We start from the raw sequence: 16,502 nt of genomic DNA, 5'->3' as shown, positions 1-16,502 counted from the left end.
TGGCCCTCTCAAGAACTTTAAAATGCAGCCTGAACAGTGCAAAGAGGTGGATGTGGCATAAAACATCAGTCAGGTTTTATAGTTCAGCAGAACCTTTTATCCAGGCGTGGAGGGAGAGCCAGGGCTGGGTTTGTCCTTGTCCTGATTGATTAGCAGTGCTGGTGAAGGGAAAGGTCTGAAGCTTTGTCTTAGGTGTTTCCTGAGCTCTATGTAGAAGACAGTGTATATAATTTTCAGCCAGTTTACTTGGGATATTTGTCAGTGGTTCCTTATCTGCTTCCTCTTCTGTTTGCAGAGATTTACCTCTTTCATGGTACAGAGGGGAATTCCCTTTTTGGTTTTTGTTTTGTTTTTTTTTTAAAGGAAATTAAGATTATGCAATTGCATGGTTCATCTGTCAGCTCTGCTGCTGCTTCATCTTCCCACGCTGATTTTTGCACCGGTTTCATGACAAGATGATCTCTCCCCTGCCCAGGTGGCATCTTGGTGCCATGACTGGACAGCAGAGAACCTCCTTCGGGTGGGCAGAGGCATGCGAGTGCTGCCGCCGCTGGTGTTAAAACACCAGACGTCAGAGCCGCGTAGGAGCCAGACCACCCTGGTCCCTGCAGCACCTTGTTGGAGAGGGCTGCAACTCAGCGGCTTTCCTGAAAATGGCCCGTATCCATCCTCCTTTCCAAGCAGGAGCTGCAGGTATATCCAGGCAGTTGCTGTGTCCCCTCCTGCAGCAGTGCTGGAAGCTGATAGTCACCCTGCTTCTCCCTGGAGGTAACTGTGTTTCAGTGACAACCTGTTCATCACGTGTGTAATCCCTGATACGCTGCTGCAGTTTTGTGTTGAAATCTGGTGGCTGTGACACCCAGACGTGAGGCTGAGCTGCTCTGGGGAAGGGTCAGCAGTCTTTTTTTTTTTTTTTTCCCCCCAGCCTGGAATTTAAAACTGAACCAAAAGAAACAAAAACATTCTTTCTTGGCTGTTTTTTGCCAACAATCTTTTAATCATAATAAGAGAATAGTGTTCTCCCTTGGATAGTCTGGTGGCTGCCAGGTCCCTGTCAGCTGGGGAGACCAGGGCTACATGAAGATGAATTTGCTGGAGGGCTGGGGTGTTGCTTTATGGTTGGACCCCCCTTCACAGACCTAATAAATCACATTTGCCACATCAGCAGTAGCAGCCAGTGTCAGTCTGAGCAGCTTTCCTCCGAGAAGCGGATAATCCAGATGACCATGCTCTCCGCCATCTGAGCTGCAAGTTCAGCTCAGCTTCAGGAGGAGCCCTGGGAAGGGGTCGTCGCAGTAGGCTGCTGCAGCGCCGGTGGGCCCTTGCTGGAAGGAGACAGGAGGGGCAAAGCCAGAGCCCGCAGCCCCTTGCTGCCGCTCACCTCTCTGGGCTGGAGATCTCTCGGCAGGGCCTCCTTCATCCCTGCTGAACAGGTCTGTGCATGGGGAGCTGGGCTGCTTTTGCTTGTTTGAGGCCCTACCTCGATTGCCGTTGTGATTTGGATGCTCCTAGGTTAAAAATACGAATACGTTGAGATCCCTGTGTGCATTTAGTAAGTGCTTTTAGAGGTTCTTTGAACAGGATAGTTTGCAAAGAGGGGCATTGCCTCTTATCGAACCCCTCAGCACATGTGTGTGTGAGGGGACAGGGGAGTTTTTGAGCAGAAAAGTTCTATTCCGGTTTGGGGAACCAATGCGATGGTGTCCTTAGGTCTGTGTCCCCCACAGAGCAAGTCACAGCAGCCATGGACCTGCCAGGACACTAGAGCAGAGGCTACAGAGCCTGATCTGCTGCCTCCCTGGTGCCAGGCTGCTGCTCTCTGAGGTGGAAGCAGGGTCTCTGTGGGGATGGGGCCAGCAGGACCAGGTTGTGTTGATGGCACAGGTGTATGCGGAGGTGTCCTTCCTTCACCCCCCTGGTTTTGTACACTGCTCAGCATCATGCTTTGAAGGTGCTTTTACTTCCCTGCCCCACGACAGGAGCCTTGCCTGCAGGCTGCGTTGAAGAGACACCTTGTACTTGGCTGGAAAAAACACTCCAACAATAAAATATACAGCTTAGACCTGTATGCCCAAGCAGACCCTGCAGGCATGGGGACATCCTCGAGGAGGGGAGTGGTATTGGGGCGGTGGGGCACTGGCCTCCAGCTGCAGAGTCTGAGCCCAAAGGAAGGGTCTTCTCACCTGCTCAGATCTCCCCTTTCTGAAACAAAGAGGCGCCTGGAGGTGAGTTAGCCCAGTGATGGGAATGGCGGTGCCAATGCAAACCTGACTTCATGCTGGGAGAATTCATCTGTTTCCAGGTATCAGCCAGCTGGGAAAGCGCTGGGGGTAAGGGGCAGGGAGGGAGGAAGCTGGGCTGCTCGAGGTTGTCGCTGCTGCACAGCACCCGGGCTCGGCTGCCTCCAGATGCTGTGTGGACGTACTCGCCTGCAGGGATGGATCCGGCCCTGCCGTCAGTCCTCAGCATCCTCTCGCAGCTTGGCCCAGGTGACCTGCTTGCTCCGGGAAGCGCATCTGGGCATGTCCTTCTCCACAAAGGAGCAGCGGTTGTCAGCCCTTGCGCCTGGCAACTCATGGGGGTGGACAGAAAACTAATAGGGCTGGAGAAGAGAGGAAATCCCGGAAGAGATATTTTTAAGGAAAGGCAGATGATGGCAGTGCCAGTCTGCCTTTCGGCATGTCCTGTGTCTTCCCAGTGCTGCCATTGTGAACTTATGATGTGCTAATTGTCATTAATTAGTGCTAATCATGCATTTGTTAGTACATGTGTTACAGGGAAGACAGCATGGGAATTTGGGGCTGTCTTTCCCCTCAGATGACTCATGAATTCTCAGCAGTTCTGCTGCTGGGTCGGGTCCGGGCAGGAGGCCTTTGTCGCAAAAGCCAAAACCCCATCCCTGAAGCTTCAAGGACATTTGAAATTCTGACCTGGTGGGGACCATTGTTGATGGCCACATCCAAAGCCTCATCCCGCAGTGGGCACAGTGGCCCAGCGCAGCTCCTGCTTCAGCGCTGCAAATGGACTCTCTCAGCCCTCCCTGGGGCCGCATCCTGCACTCTGGCTCTCGGCAGATGGGCATGAGGCTGGGCCAGCCCTGCCCGGGGCTGGGAGATGCCATTTGCTGGCTGACCGCTCAGGGCCTAAGAGATTTGCAGACCCCAGGGACCTGGTGGTACATCAGAGTCCCTGGGTATGGGGGGCTAAGAGCAGCTGCCTGCCTGCAGCCTGGTCCTCTGTAGTGCTGAGCATTGAGTCAGACTCCACATAAGCTCATTAGGGGAAGAAAGCGGCTTTGGAGGATGTTACAGATTTGAGCAAAGGGATTGGGCAGAGGAAGGGGCAGTGGGGGTGATGGCTGGGGGGAAAACGGGGCAGGAGGTTTGGGAGTCCTGGGCAGAGCGGCTTCCCTGCATCATCAAATACAATGCTACAGGGGCTCCTCGTCAGCCATCCTGGTTTAGCCTGGTGCTGTACCCCTCATGAAGGCATGGGGGTCCCCCCATCTCTGTGGAGGTCCTGAGTGCCACTGCTCTGCCCCGAGCCTCCTGCCAGGGGGATGCTGAGGCTCTGGTCTGCTCCATTCTGCAGACACCAGGCAAGGAGGGAGCAGTCGTGCTCTCTCCCAGCTCTGGGTGATAGCTGTCACCTCCAAAGAGTGGGTGCAGGATCTGGCCCCGCACCGAAAGCAGAGGTCGCCTGGCCACCTGCAAACCACTTGGCCCGCCCCAGCCCCATGCAGGGAGCTCCCAGCCGCTCTTGTGCATGTCCTTTAAAGGCCTTCTCGCATCGAGCTCTTCCCTGGCAGCTCCTTCTGCCGCAGATGCGGTTGCTTTCCCCTCCGGGGAGACTCTGCTGCTGGCAGCTTGCACCATGCGGGGCCCTGGCACCCCCCAACCCACCAGGAGACCGCTTCCCCTGACCCCCCTCCTGGGTCTGCCGGGGACCCGACAGCGCTGAGTGCTGGGTCCGAGCTGGGTGGCCCCAGCATCTGCCTTCGGCTGCTTGAGACAAGTTCAGGCAGGTAATGACCCGGGGAGTGTTTGGTAAAGTCACCGAGCCGAGGGAAAGCGCTCGGTCTGGCTTCCCGGGGGGTTATTGATGCCACACCGGGCAAACAAGCTGCGTGCCTCTCTACTTCCATCCATAAAACAAGGATAAGGGGTGTCTGTAAGGCTGCCTGAGCTGTGGTGAATCGGCAGGCTGCAGGGTCTGCTGTGACTGCTACAGAGCCAGTGCTTTGCAGTGGGGACCAGACCTCGGGAGAGCTCTGATACTCACTGATGTGATGAGTCTGGCTGACCCCCGGTGCCCGGGAGCTCCTGAGCCCCTGGGCAGGGGTGTCAGGGACAATTTCCAGCGTATAGGCACGAAATGGGTTTGTTTTGACAGATGCCAAGTGCTGCTGGCTCTTACACCTTCATCAGGGCTGAGCAGGCTCTGGGAGATGGGTGATGGCCTCACTCGGTGTGGGGGCAAGATGGGGTGATGGTCCCGCTCAGTGCTGGGGTGACCTAGACTGAGCTTGGCCAAGGCTTTGCACAGGCACGTGGGTTCAAACCGTCCCTGCTCTCTGTCCCTTTAAATCTCTGCTGTATTTCTTGTCCTGGCCAAAAAAAAATATTTCCTTCTGCCCCATATCTGCATGTCCATGGGCACAGCTCCTGAGGAGACACGTCCTACAGGAGAGTCCCTTCTGTGCAGATAGTTTACCCTGGGCTCTGAGGGGGACTCTGGGCTTCTACTGGCTTTCTCTGATTTTTAAATATTGCAAAACCGCTTGAAAGAGACATCCCAGCTCCCTTAGACTTGGGAATTTCTTCTTTTTGTCTACCTGGGAGCCAGCCTGGCAGGGGGATGCTTGGGGACTGAACTGTCCGCTGCCTGGGGTACAGCAGGTTGCTCACACTCTGCACTGGGTGCTTGCACCGGTAGGTGGGTGCAAACGTATCTCCCCCCGCGGAGATGACCCACATCGTGAGCCCCAAGTGAGGATTGCCCGGTGGGAGGGGAATGGGGGCGATGTGCAGGAAAGTCCACCCTCAGTGCTGCACAGAATTGGGGCTTGTATTAAATTCCTTGTCTGCCTCCCTCTGTGCCCGCCCGAATCCCAGCAGCATCCTCCTGAATCGCAGTGGGCCTCCCCACCTCTTTTCCCACAGATGCCTCCATGCTAAGTAGAGGAGCTCGGAGCTCCTTCTGGGTGAGAAAATGCTTTAAAAATATAACATTTAGAGGCGTTCTCCCATCTGCGCGCAGCTAATATGTGTCTCTCATGATAGGTGTGCTGGTCCTGGAGCCTCCGCGCTTTGCAAATGATGCCGCTCGAAGGGACCTCGCTGGGAGAGGGGGAAGAGGAGGCACAGGGACTCACCCAGGGGTGCCGGCGGCGGCAGCGGCAGAGGACAAGCTGCCGCCCCAGCCCCTCACCTCGGAGGTATGTGCACGAAAGGCTTGCCCTGCAGCTCTTGGGGTGCTGGCAAGCATGGGACAGGGACAGCGGTGCCAGGCAAGTGGGCGTGCTGGCTGGAGCATCCAAGGCACCAAGCATCATTTCGGCACAGCAGCCCCTTCTGCTGCAGCCACGGCCCCTGGGGAACGACCCCCCAGGCTTGTAGGGAGGAGAGGGAAAAGCCCTGCTGTAGTGCTTTCTAGGGCCGGGAGCAAAGTTTGGGGGTTCAAACGCTTTCCCGGTCGGGTGCTGGGCTCCAGCACAAGGCTGCAGAGGGCTGTTTGCACGGCAGTCCCTCTATCCCCACGCACAGGTGACCCGCCATCCCCGCTGTGGTCCAGCATCCCCAGCCCCACTGAGCAGGGATACCGCAAAGCTGCCAGGTTCCTTGTCCCCAGAACAGGGTTTTGGGGTGGCAAGGGAATGCCGGTGTACTTTTTTGGGGGGGCAAAAGTGCGTGCCAAGGCCTGCCATCCCCGCAGCGGTGACGTGAGATGGCGCCCGGGCTCTGCCGGCAGCCGTGTTTGTTGTGGTGCCTGGGAAGCGGCCGGCTCGCAGCGAGGTCCGCTTAGCAGCCGGGTCGGGGGGGCTGGGGGGGGGGGGGGGGGAATAAAAATAATGTACTGAGGAAAAGCACGGCCGTGGGCCGGTGACTCATTGCTGGCTGGAAGCAGCTTCGGCGGGCTCCTCGGTGGCGGCTCTGCGGCGGCTGCAGGAGCGGAGGGGGGCTGCTGCGCCCGTGCCAGGCAGAGCGGGGACAGGGACGGAGCAGGCTGCAGAGGATGCTCGGAAAGGACCCAGGTCCAGAGCAGCATCCCCCATCGAGGGATGCCGTGGCGGCTGGGGGAGGGCGGAGGGGGTGGGATGCTGCTTCTGCTGCCAGAGTTTCTTTGGGGTTTACCCAGGCTTCTCTCCGCAGGGAGCAGCGGGCAGAGCTGGCCAGGCTCCTGCCGTCTCCGGATGAAGGTAAGGACAGCCTAGGGTGGGGATGGGGGGAAAGGGCTGGGGTTCGCTCCCTCCCTGAGCAGCATTGCACGGGTCCAGCAGGAGGGTGTCCCCTGGCCTGGCAGCACCTGTCTGCCACCTCGCAGCCCTTCCAGCCCTGGGACCCCAGCCCCATCCTCTGGATCTGCCTTGCCAGCTGCAACCCACCCGCTGCACCACATCCCTTGCCCTCCTCCCCCTGCCCTGGCCCAGCCTAGCTGCAGCTCCCTGAACCCTGCAGGGGTATTTTGGGGGGCACTTGCCAGCCCATGCCCCCTAAGGAGCCTGCAGAAATGCCAGCAGTATTTTCGGGGGTCTCCCCTGAAGTGGTGTCAGGCTGGGGAGGGGACGCTGCTGCCCGGCTCCCACCACCCTTTCTGTCCCCAGGGAGGATGAGCAGTCCCCAGGGACACCCAGATGGGGTTTTGGCCAGGAGTGAGAAGAGCATGGAGTGCGTCGGCAAGGTGAGAGGGAGGGGAGGGTGACAGGTTGGGGGGGGGGGCCTTCCCTCGTTAGCCCCTTGGCTTGGCTAGACCCCCAGCCTCTCGGTGCTGCTCTTTTCAGGAGCCTTCCAGCGCCAGGGAGGGGTTTGCTCAGACGTGCCCATGTGCCCCCCAGGTGCCAGGCACGGACAGACAGGAGCTGGCTGTGCGCACCCGGGACAGCGATGGGACCAAGGAAGGTGGGTGAGTCCCCATCCCACATCCCAGCTGGGTAAGGGAAGGCTTGAAGTAGCTGGGGATGAGCGTGGGAACAGTGTGGCCTGGTGGGGGTCATCTCCTTTGGTGGGGACATAGGGAAGGGGGTACTGGCCCAGGGGGACCTGAAGCCTCCCTGATGCTGGGGGAAGGACTGGGATGGTCCCACACCACAGGCGTCTGCTCCCTACTGGGATGGGAGGGCAGAAGGAGGAGGAAAGGCCAAGGGAAAGCCTTCCCATGAGGTCTCTCCCGTGACGTTAGTGCCTCCCTGCAGGTGCCAAAACCCCGGAGGAGCCGCTGCCGAGTTTCCCCAGTGAGCTCTCGGTGCTGGACAGACTAGGCTTGCACAGGTAAGACAAGTGAGCACCTGTGTCCCTCTGGGGGTGTGGGACAGGGGGTCCCAGGGCACCATGTGGTCCAGGGATTGAGCTTTCCTCCTTTCCCACTGCACAAGAGCCACTCTCCAGGCGAGGGCCACTGGGGTTCCCACTTCTGGTGGGAGCAGACCAAGGGCATTTTCTGCATGCAGTCCCCAAGTCCCCATGGTGCCTCCACCTCTGACAGCACTTCTCTTTCTGCAGGGTGGCTTTGACAGAGCAGGATGTAGAGGTGAGGGTTGCCAGAGGCGTGGGTGGGCTGGGGGAGGGGGACAGAAGGACAGATGACTTGCTGGCTCACAGTCCTGGGGCTGTGCCCTGCTCCTGGCCACCCTCCAGGCACCGCAGTCCCCTGGCAGCTGCTGTGCAAATCCCTTTCCCAGTGATGCTGTTGGCATTTGGAGGCAGCTGCATTTCCACAGCAAGCTGAGCCTGTCCTCTGCACGCCCGGCAATCCCACAAAGTGCTCTGCAGCTTGCCGAGAGCGCCCTTAGCCAGGAAGGTGGCGGAAGCCACACTAATAAAAATAATTTTCCTGTGAGTGCCAGGGCTGAGTCAGGCTCTGCTGTCAGCTGGGACCTGCAGCGAGGGCTGGCGTCTGCCTGGCGCGTGGTTTTGCCAGGAGGGCTCGGGATTTCCATGCGTTATCAGCTGCCTGGGGGACAGGTCTCGGTCAGGCTGACATCTCACAGGGACTGTCCCCAGCATGCAGCAGCCTAATGAGTGCTGGGGCAAGGCAAGTGTTAATTATCCTTAGCACTGCCCTGCTTGGTGGCATGTTAAGGGGGGGTCTGTCTGTGCCTTGGGGACAGCAGCACATGGCCCTGGTGGCTCCCCCTTCACCCTGTCCCCCACTTCTCGCCCTCCCATCCCACAGGCAGCCTTTGCCCACCTCGCCCTGGCTTTTCGCTGTGACGTGTTCACCCTGCAGCAACGGGTGCAGGTGGAGAAACGGGCACGGGATGCAGCAGAGGAAAACATCCAGGAGGAGCTGGGGCAGTGCCGGGCTGCCCTGGAGGTAGGCGGGCACCAGGGCAGGGGGCTGGCATCTGCTGTGAACATCCAGCCTTGCTCCTGGCTCCAGCAGCTCCATCCTCTCCCTCCGCAGAGGCTGGGCCCATCTTGCACTGATGCAGGCTGCAAGGAGACGCTGGAGCAGCTGCAGCGCAGCCTGGCTGTGTTGGCAGCCGCTGTCGAGCGGGCAACCAGCGCGGCAGAGAAGCTGGGGGCTGTACATCAGGTCTGTACACCTGGGATGCCCTGCCAGGGCCGGGGGCGATGGAGGGTGCTGCGGCTGGGCTTGAGGACCCACCTCTGGGCTTGCTGGGTTTTTTCTCTCGTCCTGGTGGTGCTGGCATTGACCTCATGTTTGCACGTACCAGGGTGCGAGAGATCTGCCTGCCCTTGGGAACAGGAAGGGGATGCGTTTGCACCCCCTGGGTGGGGGCACCATGGGATGTACAGTGAGGGACTGGCAGGGACCTGGGTCCTTAGGGACCAGGAGATGGGGGGCCTGATCCCCCATCCTGCCCGGCCGCAGGAGGCCCGGATGAGCCGAGCAGCGGAGGTTATGGTCCAGCACGTGGAGAACCTGAAGCGGCACCACATGCGGGAGCACGCGGAGCTGGAGGAGATGAAGCGCCTGATCCAGCAAAACTCCCGCAATCGGCAGCTGGCGGAGACCCAGGGTGAGGTGGGCTCCGCCACCGGGACCTGCAGAGGGTTTGCACGGGGTGACCCTGCAGGATTTGGTCCCAAACCCTCCGGGGGAGTCACTGTGATCCCACACCACAGAGCCAGTGGGTTCTGCAAGCTGGGGACTGGGGGTGGGTGACAGCTGGCACCCAGTGACAAATGCGAGAGGCCGGTGTAACAGCAGACGGGATGTGGGAGCAGGTGCTGGTGGCCGGAGAGCCATCGTCCCGTGGCCCAGCTGGGAATGTGGGGCAGGGGGGCTCGGGGCACACTAAGGGCGCTTTGTCCCTAGACGCCAAACCCCACACGTGCCACTGGCGTGCATGCAGACAGGGTCCCCCCCGGCCAGGGCTGTGACTTGTCCCAAGCACATGGTCAGGACAGCTTTCGACGCGAGGGAGGTTTGCAGCTGTCTGTCCGTCAGCCTCCTCTTAATTTTTGGGGGTGATGTAAAGCTGCTTCTCTTTGCTCCCAGATGACACGGAGCCACGGCTGAGGCCTCACCCCTTGATGCGAACTTTCCAGCAGGTAACTGGTCCCAGTTCAACAGCCCCGGAACCACCGCCTCCCCGTGCCCTGCCGCTCTCCCTTGCCCAGCGGTCCCCACGCACCCACTGGTCCCCAGATAATGCCACTCCTGCCAGCTGCTTGCTGCAGATGAATGAAATGCTGGGGTTGAGGCAAAATGTAGGGGCAGCCTCGGAAGGCTGCAGGGAGACAGGGTGCCCGGGGCTGGGGAGACAGGGTGCCCGGGGTTGGGGGCTGCTTGTCGAGGAGATCTCAGGCAGGTCCCTCTGCGTTGCAGGGTCATAGCGCAAGAGCCGCAGGCTTGGCTGTTCTCTAGCACCAGTTCGAATTCGGCACTGATTCCCCTACAGCTCAAGAGGTAGGGGAGCGCTCGGGGAGGGGGGAGGGCAGCCCCAGCGGCATGGCTTGAAGCAGTAAGGACAGGTGCAAATCTCTTGGCTTTGACCTTCCCTCATCTCACCAGCTGTCTGGCTTCCCCCTTAGCGCCAGGGCCAGTGGGAGGCTGGCAGCATCCCTTCTCCTCCTCAGTGTCCCTTGCCTGTGCTGGGGAGGCGATGGGGAAGGAGGAGATGGGGAGCACGGGGAGGCGGCTGTCATGGTGCTCACCCCCAGCCCCTCCATTGCAGGGGTCTGCCCGCCGCAGAGTCAGCATCGCCGTCATCCCCAAGCAGCTCTTGGTAAGGACACACACAGGCGGGGGACGGCCAGGAGCTGTGCCCTGCTGTCGGACAGGTGTCCCCAGGCTTGGTGCTGCTGGGGGTCTGGGTCCCCACTGATGCTCCCGCCTTTGGTGCCCAGCCAGGTGCCAGCCCTGACAGCCGAACAGCCCTGGCTGGCGAGCCAGAGAGGGAGCGGGTCCCGCGCTGGCCCAGCACCCAGAGGTAACCGCGCTGGGCAGCGGGGAGGCCACGGCACTGGCTGCCGCTGGCCCGCGGGGGACAGCACAGAACCCCATCCTCTCCCACCCCAGGAGTGAGCTGGAGCAGCCAGGCCAGGGCAGCGCCGTGACCAGGGAACCGGTGGCTGAGGCAGGCGGCAGAGGCTCAAGTACAGGGGACGAGGAGCCGGAGCAGCTTGGGCTGACGTGAGCAGCACCCTGCGTGTGCCCAGCATCCCCGCCCCCACCCCCCCGGCTTCTGGACCCTCTGTAGCCAGCACGTGGGAAATGGGCTGGGGGATTTGGTGATGGAAGGCTGGGGTGTTGCTTGGCTGCCCCAGCTTGACCCTGCTCTGCCTCAGTTTCCCTCATGCATTGTGGGGTCACTCGTGCCCTCCCTGGGCTTGTTGCATTTGGGTTTGCAAAAGGGTCAGTGGGGTCTGGGGTTGTTAAACACCCCCCTCATCCCCAGCTGGGGCGGAGGTGGGATTCGCTGTCTTGCCCTGGGTGACGAGTGTCCCCTATCACCTTCTTCCCAGATCCAAAGGGTCCCCAGCGGAGCTGTGGCGGCCGTGGCTCTTCCTCCCGCAGCACTACTGGGTTTTCTTCTGGCTGTTTCTCCTGAGCATCGCCTTCCTCCTTCTTATCCGTGTCCTGGAGCTGCAGCGGCTGCAGCCTGCAGCATCATCCAAGGCCTAGCCGGAGCGGGAAGGGGGAGGCAGCTGGGAGGCACCCACTCTCCGTTGCTGCTCCTTCCCTGCACCGTAAAACACCAAAACCCTAGAATAATAAAATTGGAGGAAAAATGGGGGAATTGTGATGCTGGAGAGCAGGGGGAACATCCTGTGGTGGGACCTAAAGTTTGGTTTGCACCTCCTTACAGGTGTGAAGGGCTCCGGGAGCTGCAGCAGCCCTCATCAGTGCTATGAGTTTGCCTGTTCTCCGGGCACGCAGAGGGGTGCAGGGATGCCACCGCATGTCCCCCTGTGCCGAGGACAGAGACTGGGCTGTCCGCGGCCGGTGGGTCTGTGTTAGAGCCGTGTCCCACTGTGCTGGCCAGGTGCCCTCCACCACGGCACATCCTCGTCCCTGCTGCCTGGGGAGCTGTAATTAAGATCTAATGCTCATTTGCTGCTTCCCCCGGGGGACGAAGCTGGGGCTGGAAGGAGCAGGTCAGCGTTCAGACTTTCCCATGGCACCACAAAGGGCTCACAAACAGAGCGAGCTGTTCCTGACTGCTCTGGCGCCTGGGAAAATTGCCTGGTTTGACGCAGACACCCGGTTTCCGCGTCCGCCCCGGCCTCTGGTGGCCCCAAAACATGGGTGGGCTCCCTTGCACCCACACCCAGCAGCTTTGCAGGGGGCTGGCGAGCTTCAAACACCCCAGCTGAACTGCAGGGAAGGGGGGGACATGGGGGGGGGGGGGGAGGTCTGCACCAGGACCCCCAGGAAGAAGCCAGAGGGGACCACGGGAAGGAGGGATGGAGGTGCTGGGCTGGCTGCCCCTGCTCAGCACCGCTGCCACCAGTGCCACGGGTGACTCAGAAGCAGGCGACGTAACCCCCGCCTCGCACGCCAGCTTGCCCCGTGTCCCTGAGTCACCGTCCCCAGCCTTGTAGCAGGTTGTCCCTGTGCATCACCGGCCCCGCCAGCCCCTTAGGGCGCTGTGACACCCACCGTGGCACGTGGCAAGCTGCCAGCAGCACCCTGAGGACCCCACCACAACCAGCACCCAGCCGGGAGGGACCCTCCGTGACCCCAGCGACTCCATCCTCCGCCCCAAGGTACCTTCACCCCACTGGGGTCATTCCCACCCAGGGGACCCAGGTGGAAACATCATCCCAAAAGGGGGAGGCAGGGCTGGCACTGGGGGGGTGCAGCTGCCTCCTGGCCTCTATTTCTGGCTGCGGAAGTGCAGCGCAGCAGCCACAGCCGGGGCGGAAAGCGAAGCGGAGTCGTTTCATCACCAGAATCTTTTTTTGTTTTGCAAAAAGGCTGGTTTCTTACCCTAAAATCCCACAACCCCCCCCCAGCTGGGTTGGCGCCCTGCATCCCCTCCCCCCACTGCTCCGAACCTGCGGCGTGGGGAGGTCCGGGCTGCCACTCGTGGGGGCGGGGGGGGCGGGGAGTGGGGGGCTCAGCCTTCAGCACTGCAAAAAACTAATTGCAGCAACATTTGCAGCGGCACGAAGCCGGAGCGCTTCAGGTCCCGTCCCGTCCCCCGCCCCCCCCCGGCCCCAGCGCTGCTCCAGCACCGCCTTCCAGCAGCCGGGATGCCCGGCTCCCCTCGGCAGTGGGGGAGGGGAGGCAGGGAGGGGATGGGGAAGGGAGGGAGGGGAGGAGGAGGGGATGGGGGAGGGAGGGCCGGGTCGGCCGGCAGCTGCTTGCGGGGCCGGAGCCCGTTTCCTGCTCGTCCCTGCCCGGCTGCGCGCAGCCCCGAGCCCCTCCCACCCGCCGGGCTGTGCCTCAGTTTCCCCCTCCGAGAGGCTCTGGAGGTGAGTGGTGGGTCGGAATGTGCAGAGCGTCCTGGGGGGAATATGTGTGTGTGTGTGTGTGTGTGAGAAGGTTCTGCTGCCCCCCCCGCCCCCGCCTCGGATGCGGGCACGGAGGGGGCAGCATCCCACCGGCCGGTCCGCCCCGCCCGCCGAGAGCATCGCTCCGGGGCCCGCCCCGCTGCGCAGGGCTGCCAAAACGGAGGGGGGACTTTGGGGCTGGGGGGGGGCTGCCAAAACGGAGGGGGGACTTTGGGAAAGGGTGCTTAGCCCCGCCGTGCCGGTCCTGCGTGTCCCAGGGATGCTCGGTGGCGGGGTACTGCTTTGTCTCTGGCTGCCCCCTCCCCAGAGCCTCGCCGGAGGGCAGCGGGGTCCCCCTGCCCCATCTGTGCTGCTTTTCCCCTCCAGCCCCCGGGCTCTTCTCCCCCCTGGGACAAAGGGAAAAGAGAGCAGCCTCCACTCCTCTTCCTGGGCTCCACTCCCAGTACCACCAGTGCTCCCAGTGCCGAGTGGGGTGGGATGGGGTGGGAAAAGCTTTGCTAAGTGCTTTTACCCTATCCCGACCCCTAGGAGCGAGCCCCAGCTGGGGGGCCAGGGCTGTGCCCCATCCCAGGGCTGAGGCTGGGGAAGGTGTTCGCCAGCCCCGGTGCTGGGGGGTGAAGACCCAGGTACATTTGGGTAACCGAACCTGGGGTTCACCGCTGTACCCCAAGACATGCCTCCTGGTGACCCCGTGGGCATGGCTGTGGCTGGAGTGAAGGAGAAGCAGGAGGAGGAAAAAGATGTGGGAGCAAAGCCTGGCTGTGAGCAGACTTCCCATCACACCAAAATTCGGCTGCTCCCTTGGTGGAGCTGATGCTGGGCAAGGGAGGCAAAGCTGAGCAGCTAAAAGGGGGAGGGGGGGGAGGTTTGCCCCCCCCCCCAGTGTTGTCTCTGCTCAGGGCTGTGGCTTGTGGATCCCCTCCCTGCAAAGGGCGACACCAAAACGCCCTGGAGAAGCACCCACTTCTGCGGCGGCGGCTGCAGGAGCCGAGGCTGGGTGCTGCCCTCCCAGGGGGGGATTTTGGCGTGTGCTTTCCAGGGGGGCTTTATTCACCCTTGAAAGGGAACCCCCTCCACCATGACACCCTGTCCCTGCAGCTGCCAGCCTCTGCCCTGGTGGCAGGTTTGTCCCCTCGCCTTAGCCCTTCTCCCCCCAGCTCCGTGCCGGGGGCTTGTGCCCACACACTCCCAGCCCCAGCCCAAAGCAGAGGAGCCGACAGGGATTTTTCCCCTCCCTCCAAGGATTAGAACCCAGCCAAATTAGGGCAGGTTTCCACAGGGTCGGCCACAGCCATCTCCATGCCCAGTCCCATTCCTGAGCGCAGTAACGCCGGGAAGAGCCGGGAAGAGCAGCGCCCGCTGCCTTCGCCCCTTCCCGGCACCAGCGCGGCTCGGCCAGCGATCGAAAGCGAGATCTTTGGCCAAGCTGTTGAGCGGCCACAAGAAACCCTCCATCCTGGCCACCAGTCTTGGGGCCATCCCCAAAGTTGCTAGAAGGACTTTCCCAGGGTCCAGCCCGGCTCAGCAGCTCAGCCCGGGGGTCTCTAGGCAGGACCCCAGACCCGGAGCAGCCTGGTCCATGCTGGGAGCCAGCGCAGCTGGAAGGGGATCTGCTGCTGCTGCTGGAAATCCTCCCAGCTCTCATTCGCTCCGTATGGAGCTGCGTCCTTTTTCACCCCATTTCCACGTGCCTGGAAGACACGTGAGCTCGCCAGCAGCCCAGCACCCACCCCCTGCCGCATCTCCCAAGGGGCTGCTTCTCTCCATGCAAGGGCAGGGGGGAGACCCCGATTTGCAAAGTGGGTTGGGGTGTCCTTGCCCCAGGGATGCTCCACACGTGCCGGTGCCGGGTGATGTCCCTGTAGGTATGTCTGCAGCCACCCCAACCAGAGCCAGCAGGAGCTGAGTCAGGGCTGGCCACAACCTCCCCACCTCCTCCCTCCAGCTTGGAGGAGCAGTTTTAAGAGAAAAAATGCAAAAAGCGCTCCTGGGGAGAGCAGAGCTGGAGGCAGCCTGGCCCTGCACCCGCCTTCACTGGCACTGGCCTTTGTGGGCTGAAAGTTCTTTATTTGCATGAAAGCTGCAGGAGCTGAGTATCTGGGGGGGGGGTGTTCTGTCCTTGCTTGCAATTGTCTGGGGGTTTGAGTGTGCCAAAGGGGACGTGGTGTGCTGGCATGAGCATCGTTTCCATAGGAAACTTGGTGTAACACAGGACTTGTTGTTCTGCCTCCTCCAAGCCTCCCTGCCAAAGTGCTGGGGCTGGAAAGCTTTCCTGGGCGGCACGCTCCCCCCGGCACCATGTCTGGTGGGAATCAAGACCTTAAGATGTTTTTTTTTTTTTGGAGCCAGGGGCTGGTGATGCTGGAGTGGGTGCTCCCAGCCTGGGCAGCTGCCTTTGCCCCATCACCCTGGGGCTGCTGCGTGGTGGCCTTGGCAGGTGCCAATGCGGTAACGTGAGCTCCCGGGGGAAAATCCATCGTGCCTGGGCAGCACAGGGCACTGGAGCCCGGCCAGCCAGCGGGGCTGCCTGGGCATCCTCCCGTGGGAGGAGGACGGGTGGCTGATGGGACAGCGTGCTGGCACCCTCCAGTGAGGTTTGCAGTGCTGCCTCAGTTTCCCCAGGCTCATTCTGTCCTGCTGGCAGGGCCAGAGGGCTGGAAGTGCTCAGGGGGAAAAGCAGAAATCTGTCCCCAGCTCTCAGAGCCCTGCCATGAACACATCGGTTGTGTCATCTGTCCCTGTGCTGCCACTTTGGGGACCGGTGGGTGCCAGCTCTGGCCTGGCTGGGTGCTCTATCATTGCGTCTGCCCAGCAAGGAAGAGGGTAAAGCGCCAGGATTTCCTGCCTGTGGTGCTGGTGCGGGAAGGTGACCTGCAGAAGTGCTTTGCAAAGCACTCGTGGGTGTCCGGAAGCTGCCGGAGCGAGACCGAACTTGAAACCCAGCTAGAATTTGCGCTTTCCAGCCCAAACTTAAGCCCAGGCTTAAACAGCTCCTCTCCTCCACCCCGTGGAGGGTGGCTTGGCTCGGATGTGTCATCCTTCCCCCCCCAGCATCCCGCTGCGGGGCTGGCTGCCGCCTTCGGGGTGCCACCTGCCACCTTTGGGGTGCCACCACGTGCCTGCCAGTAACGCTGAGCAGTGCAAGGGCAAAGAGTGATGGTTCAAAGGTAGGAGCGCCCTGGCTTCCTGAGCTTTTCCATCGCTTCCTCCTTGGAAGTGCCACGGCGCCGCCGGCTGCTTTGCTGGGCAGGGGGAGGATTTTCCAGCCCTGGGGTTTGGTGACAACAGCTGGAAAGGGCACAGCTTTGTGCTTTATGCTCAGGCTGGCAAGGGTGGCGTGGGATGGTGCTTGGG

General features: G+C 61.3%; 1 protein-coding gene across 4 annotated transcripts; it reads left to right on the top strand.

The window, feature by feature from the left end:
• The first annotated feature begins 1,223 nt into the window (after positions 1–1,223).
• Positions 1,224–11,965, top strand: LOC114012781 (inositol 1,4,5-triphosphate receptor associated 2-like). Of its 4 annotated transcripts, none has more exons than XR_008750024.1 (16): positions 1,227–1,433; positions 5,163–5,203; positions 5,283–5,437; positions 6,372–6,418; positions 6,824–6,900; positions 7,055–7,118; positions 7,412–7,487; positions 7,719–7,746; positions 8,392–8,532; positions 8,623–8,754; positions 9,055–9,202; positions 9,685–9,737; positions 10,364–10,414; positions 10,540–10,618; positions 10,708–10,821; positions 11,154–11,292. XR_008750024.1 is itself a non-coding variant. In XM_055820048.1 (16 exons), exons 2-16 carry the CDS (start codon positions 5,171–5,173, stop codon positions 11,311–11,313), a joined length of 1,362 nt encoding a protein of 453 aa, XP_055676023.1. In that variant the 5' UTR covers positions 1,229–1,433; positions 5,163–5,170; the 3' UTR covers positions 11,314–11,417. The 4 variants fall into 4 exon arrangements, 3 of the variants coding, with proteins under 3 accessions (XP_055676024.1, XP_055676023.1, XP_055676025.1); XM_055820048.1 differs by having other exon boundaries at positions 1,229–1,433; positions 10,536–10,618; positions 11,154–11,417; XM_055820050.1 differs by lacking the exon at positions 5,163–5,203 and having other exon boundaries at positions 1,231–1,433; positions 10,536–10,618; positions 11,154–11,417.
• Positions 11,966–16,502: the final 4,537 nt, after the last annotated feature.

The sequence above is a fragment of the Falco peregrinus genome, chromosome 16, assembly GCF_023634155.1.
Source record: "Falco peregrinus isolate bFalPer1 chromosome 16, bFalPer1.pri, whole genome shotgun sequence".
NCBI classification, from domain to species: domain Eukaryota; kingdom Metazoa; phylum Chordata; class Aves; order Falconiformes; family Falconidae; genus Falco; species Falco peregrinus.
The sequence above is the reverse complement of the archived record's forward strand: the minus strand, read 5'-3'. Positions and strand labels throughout refer to the sequence as shown.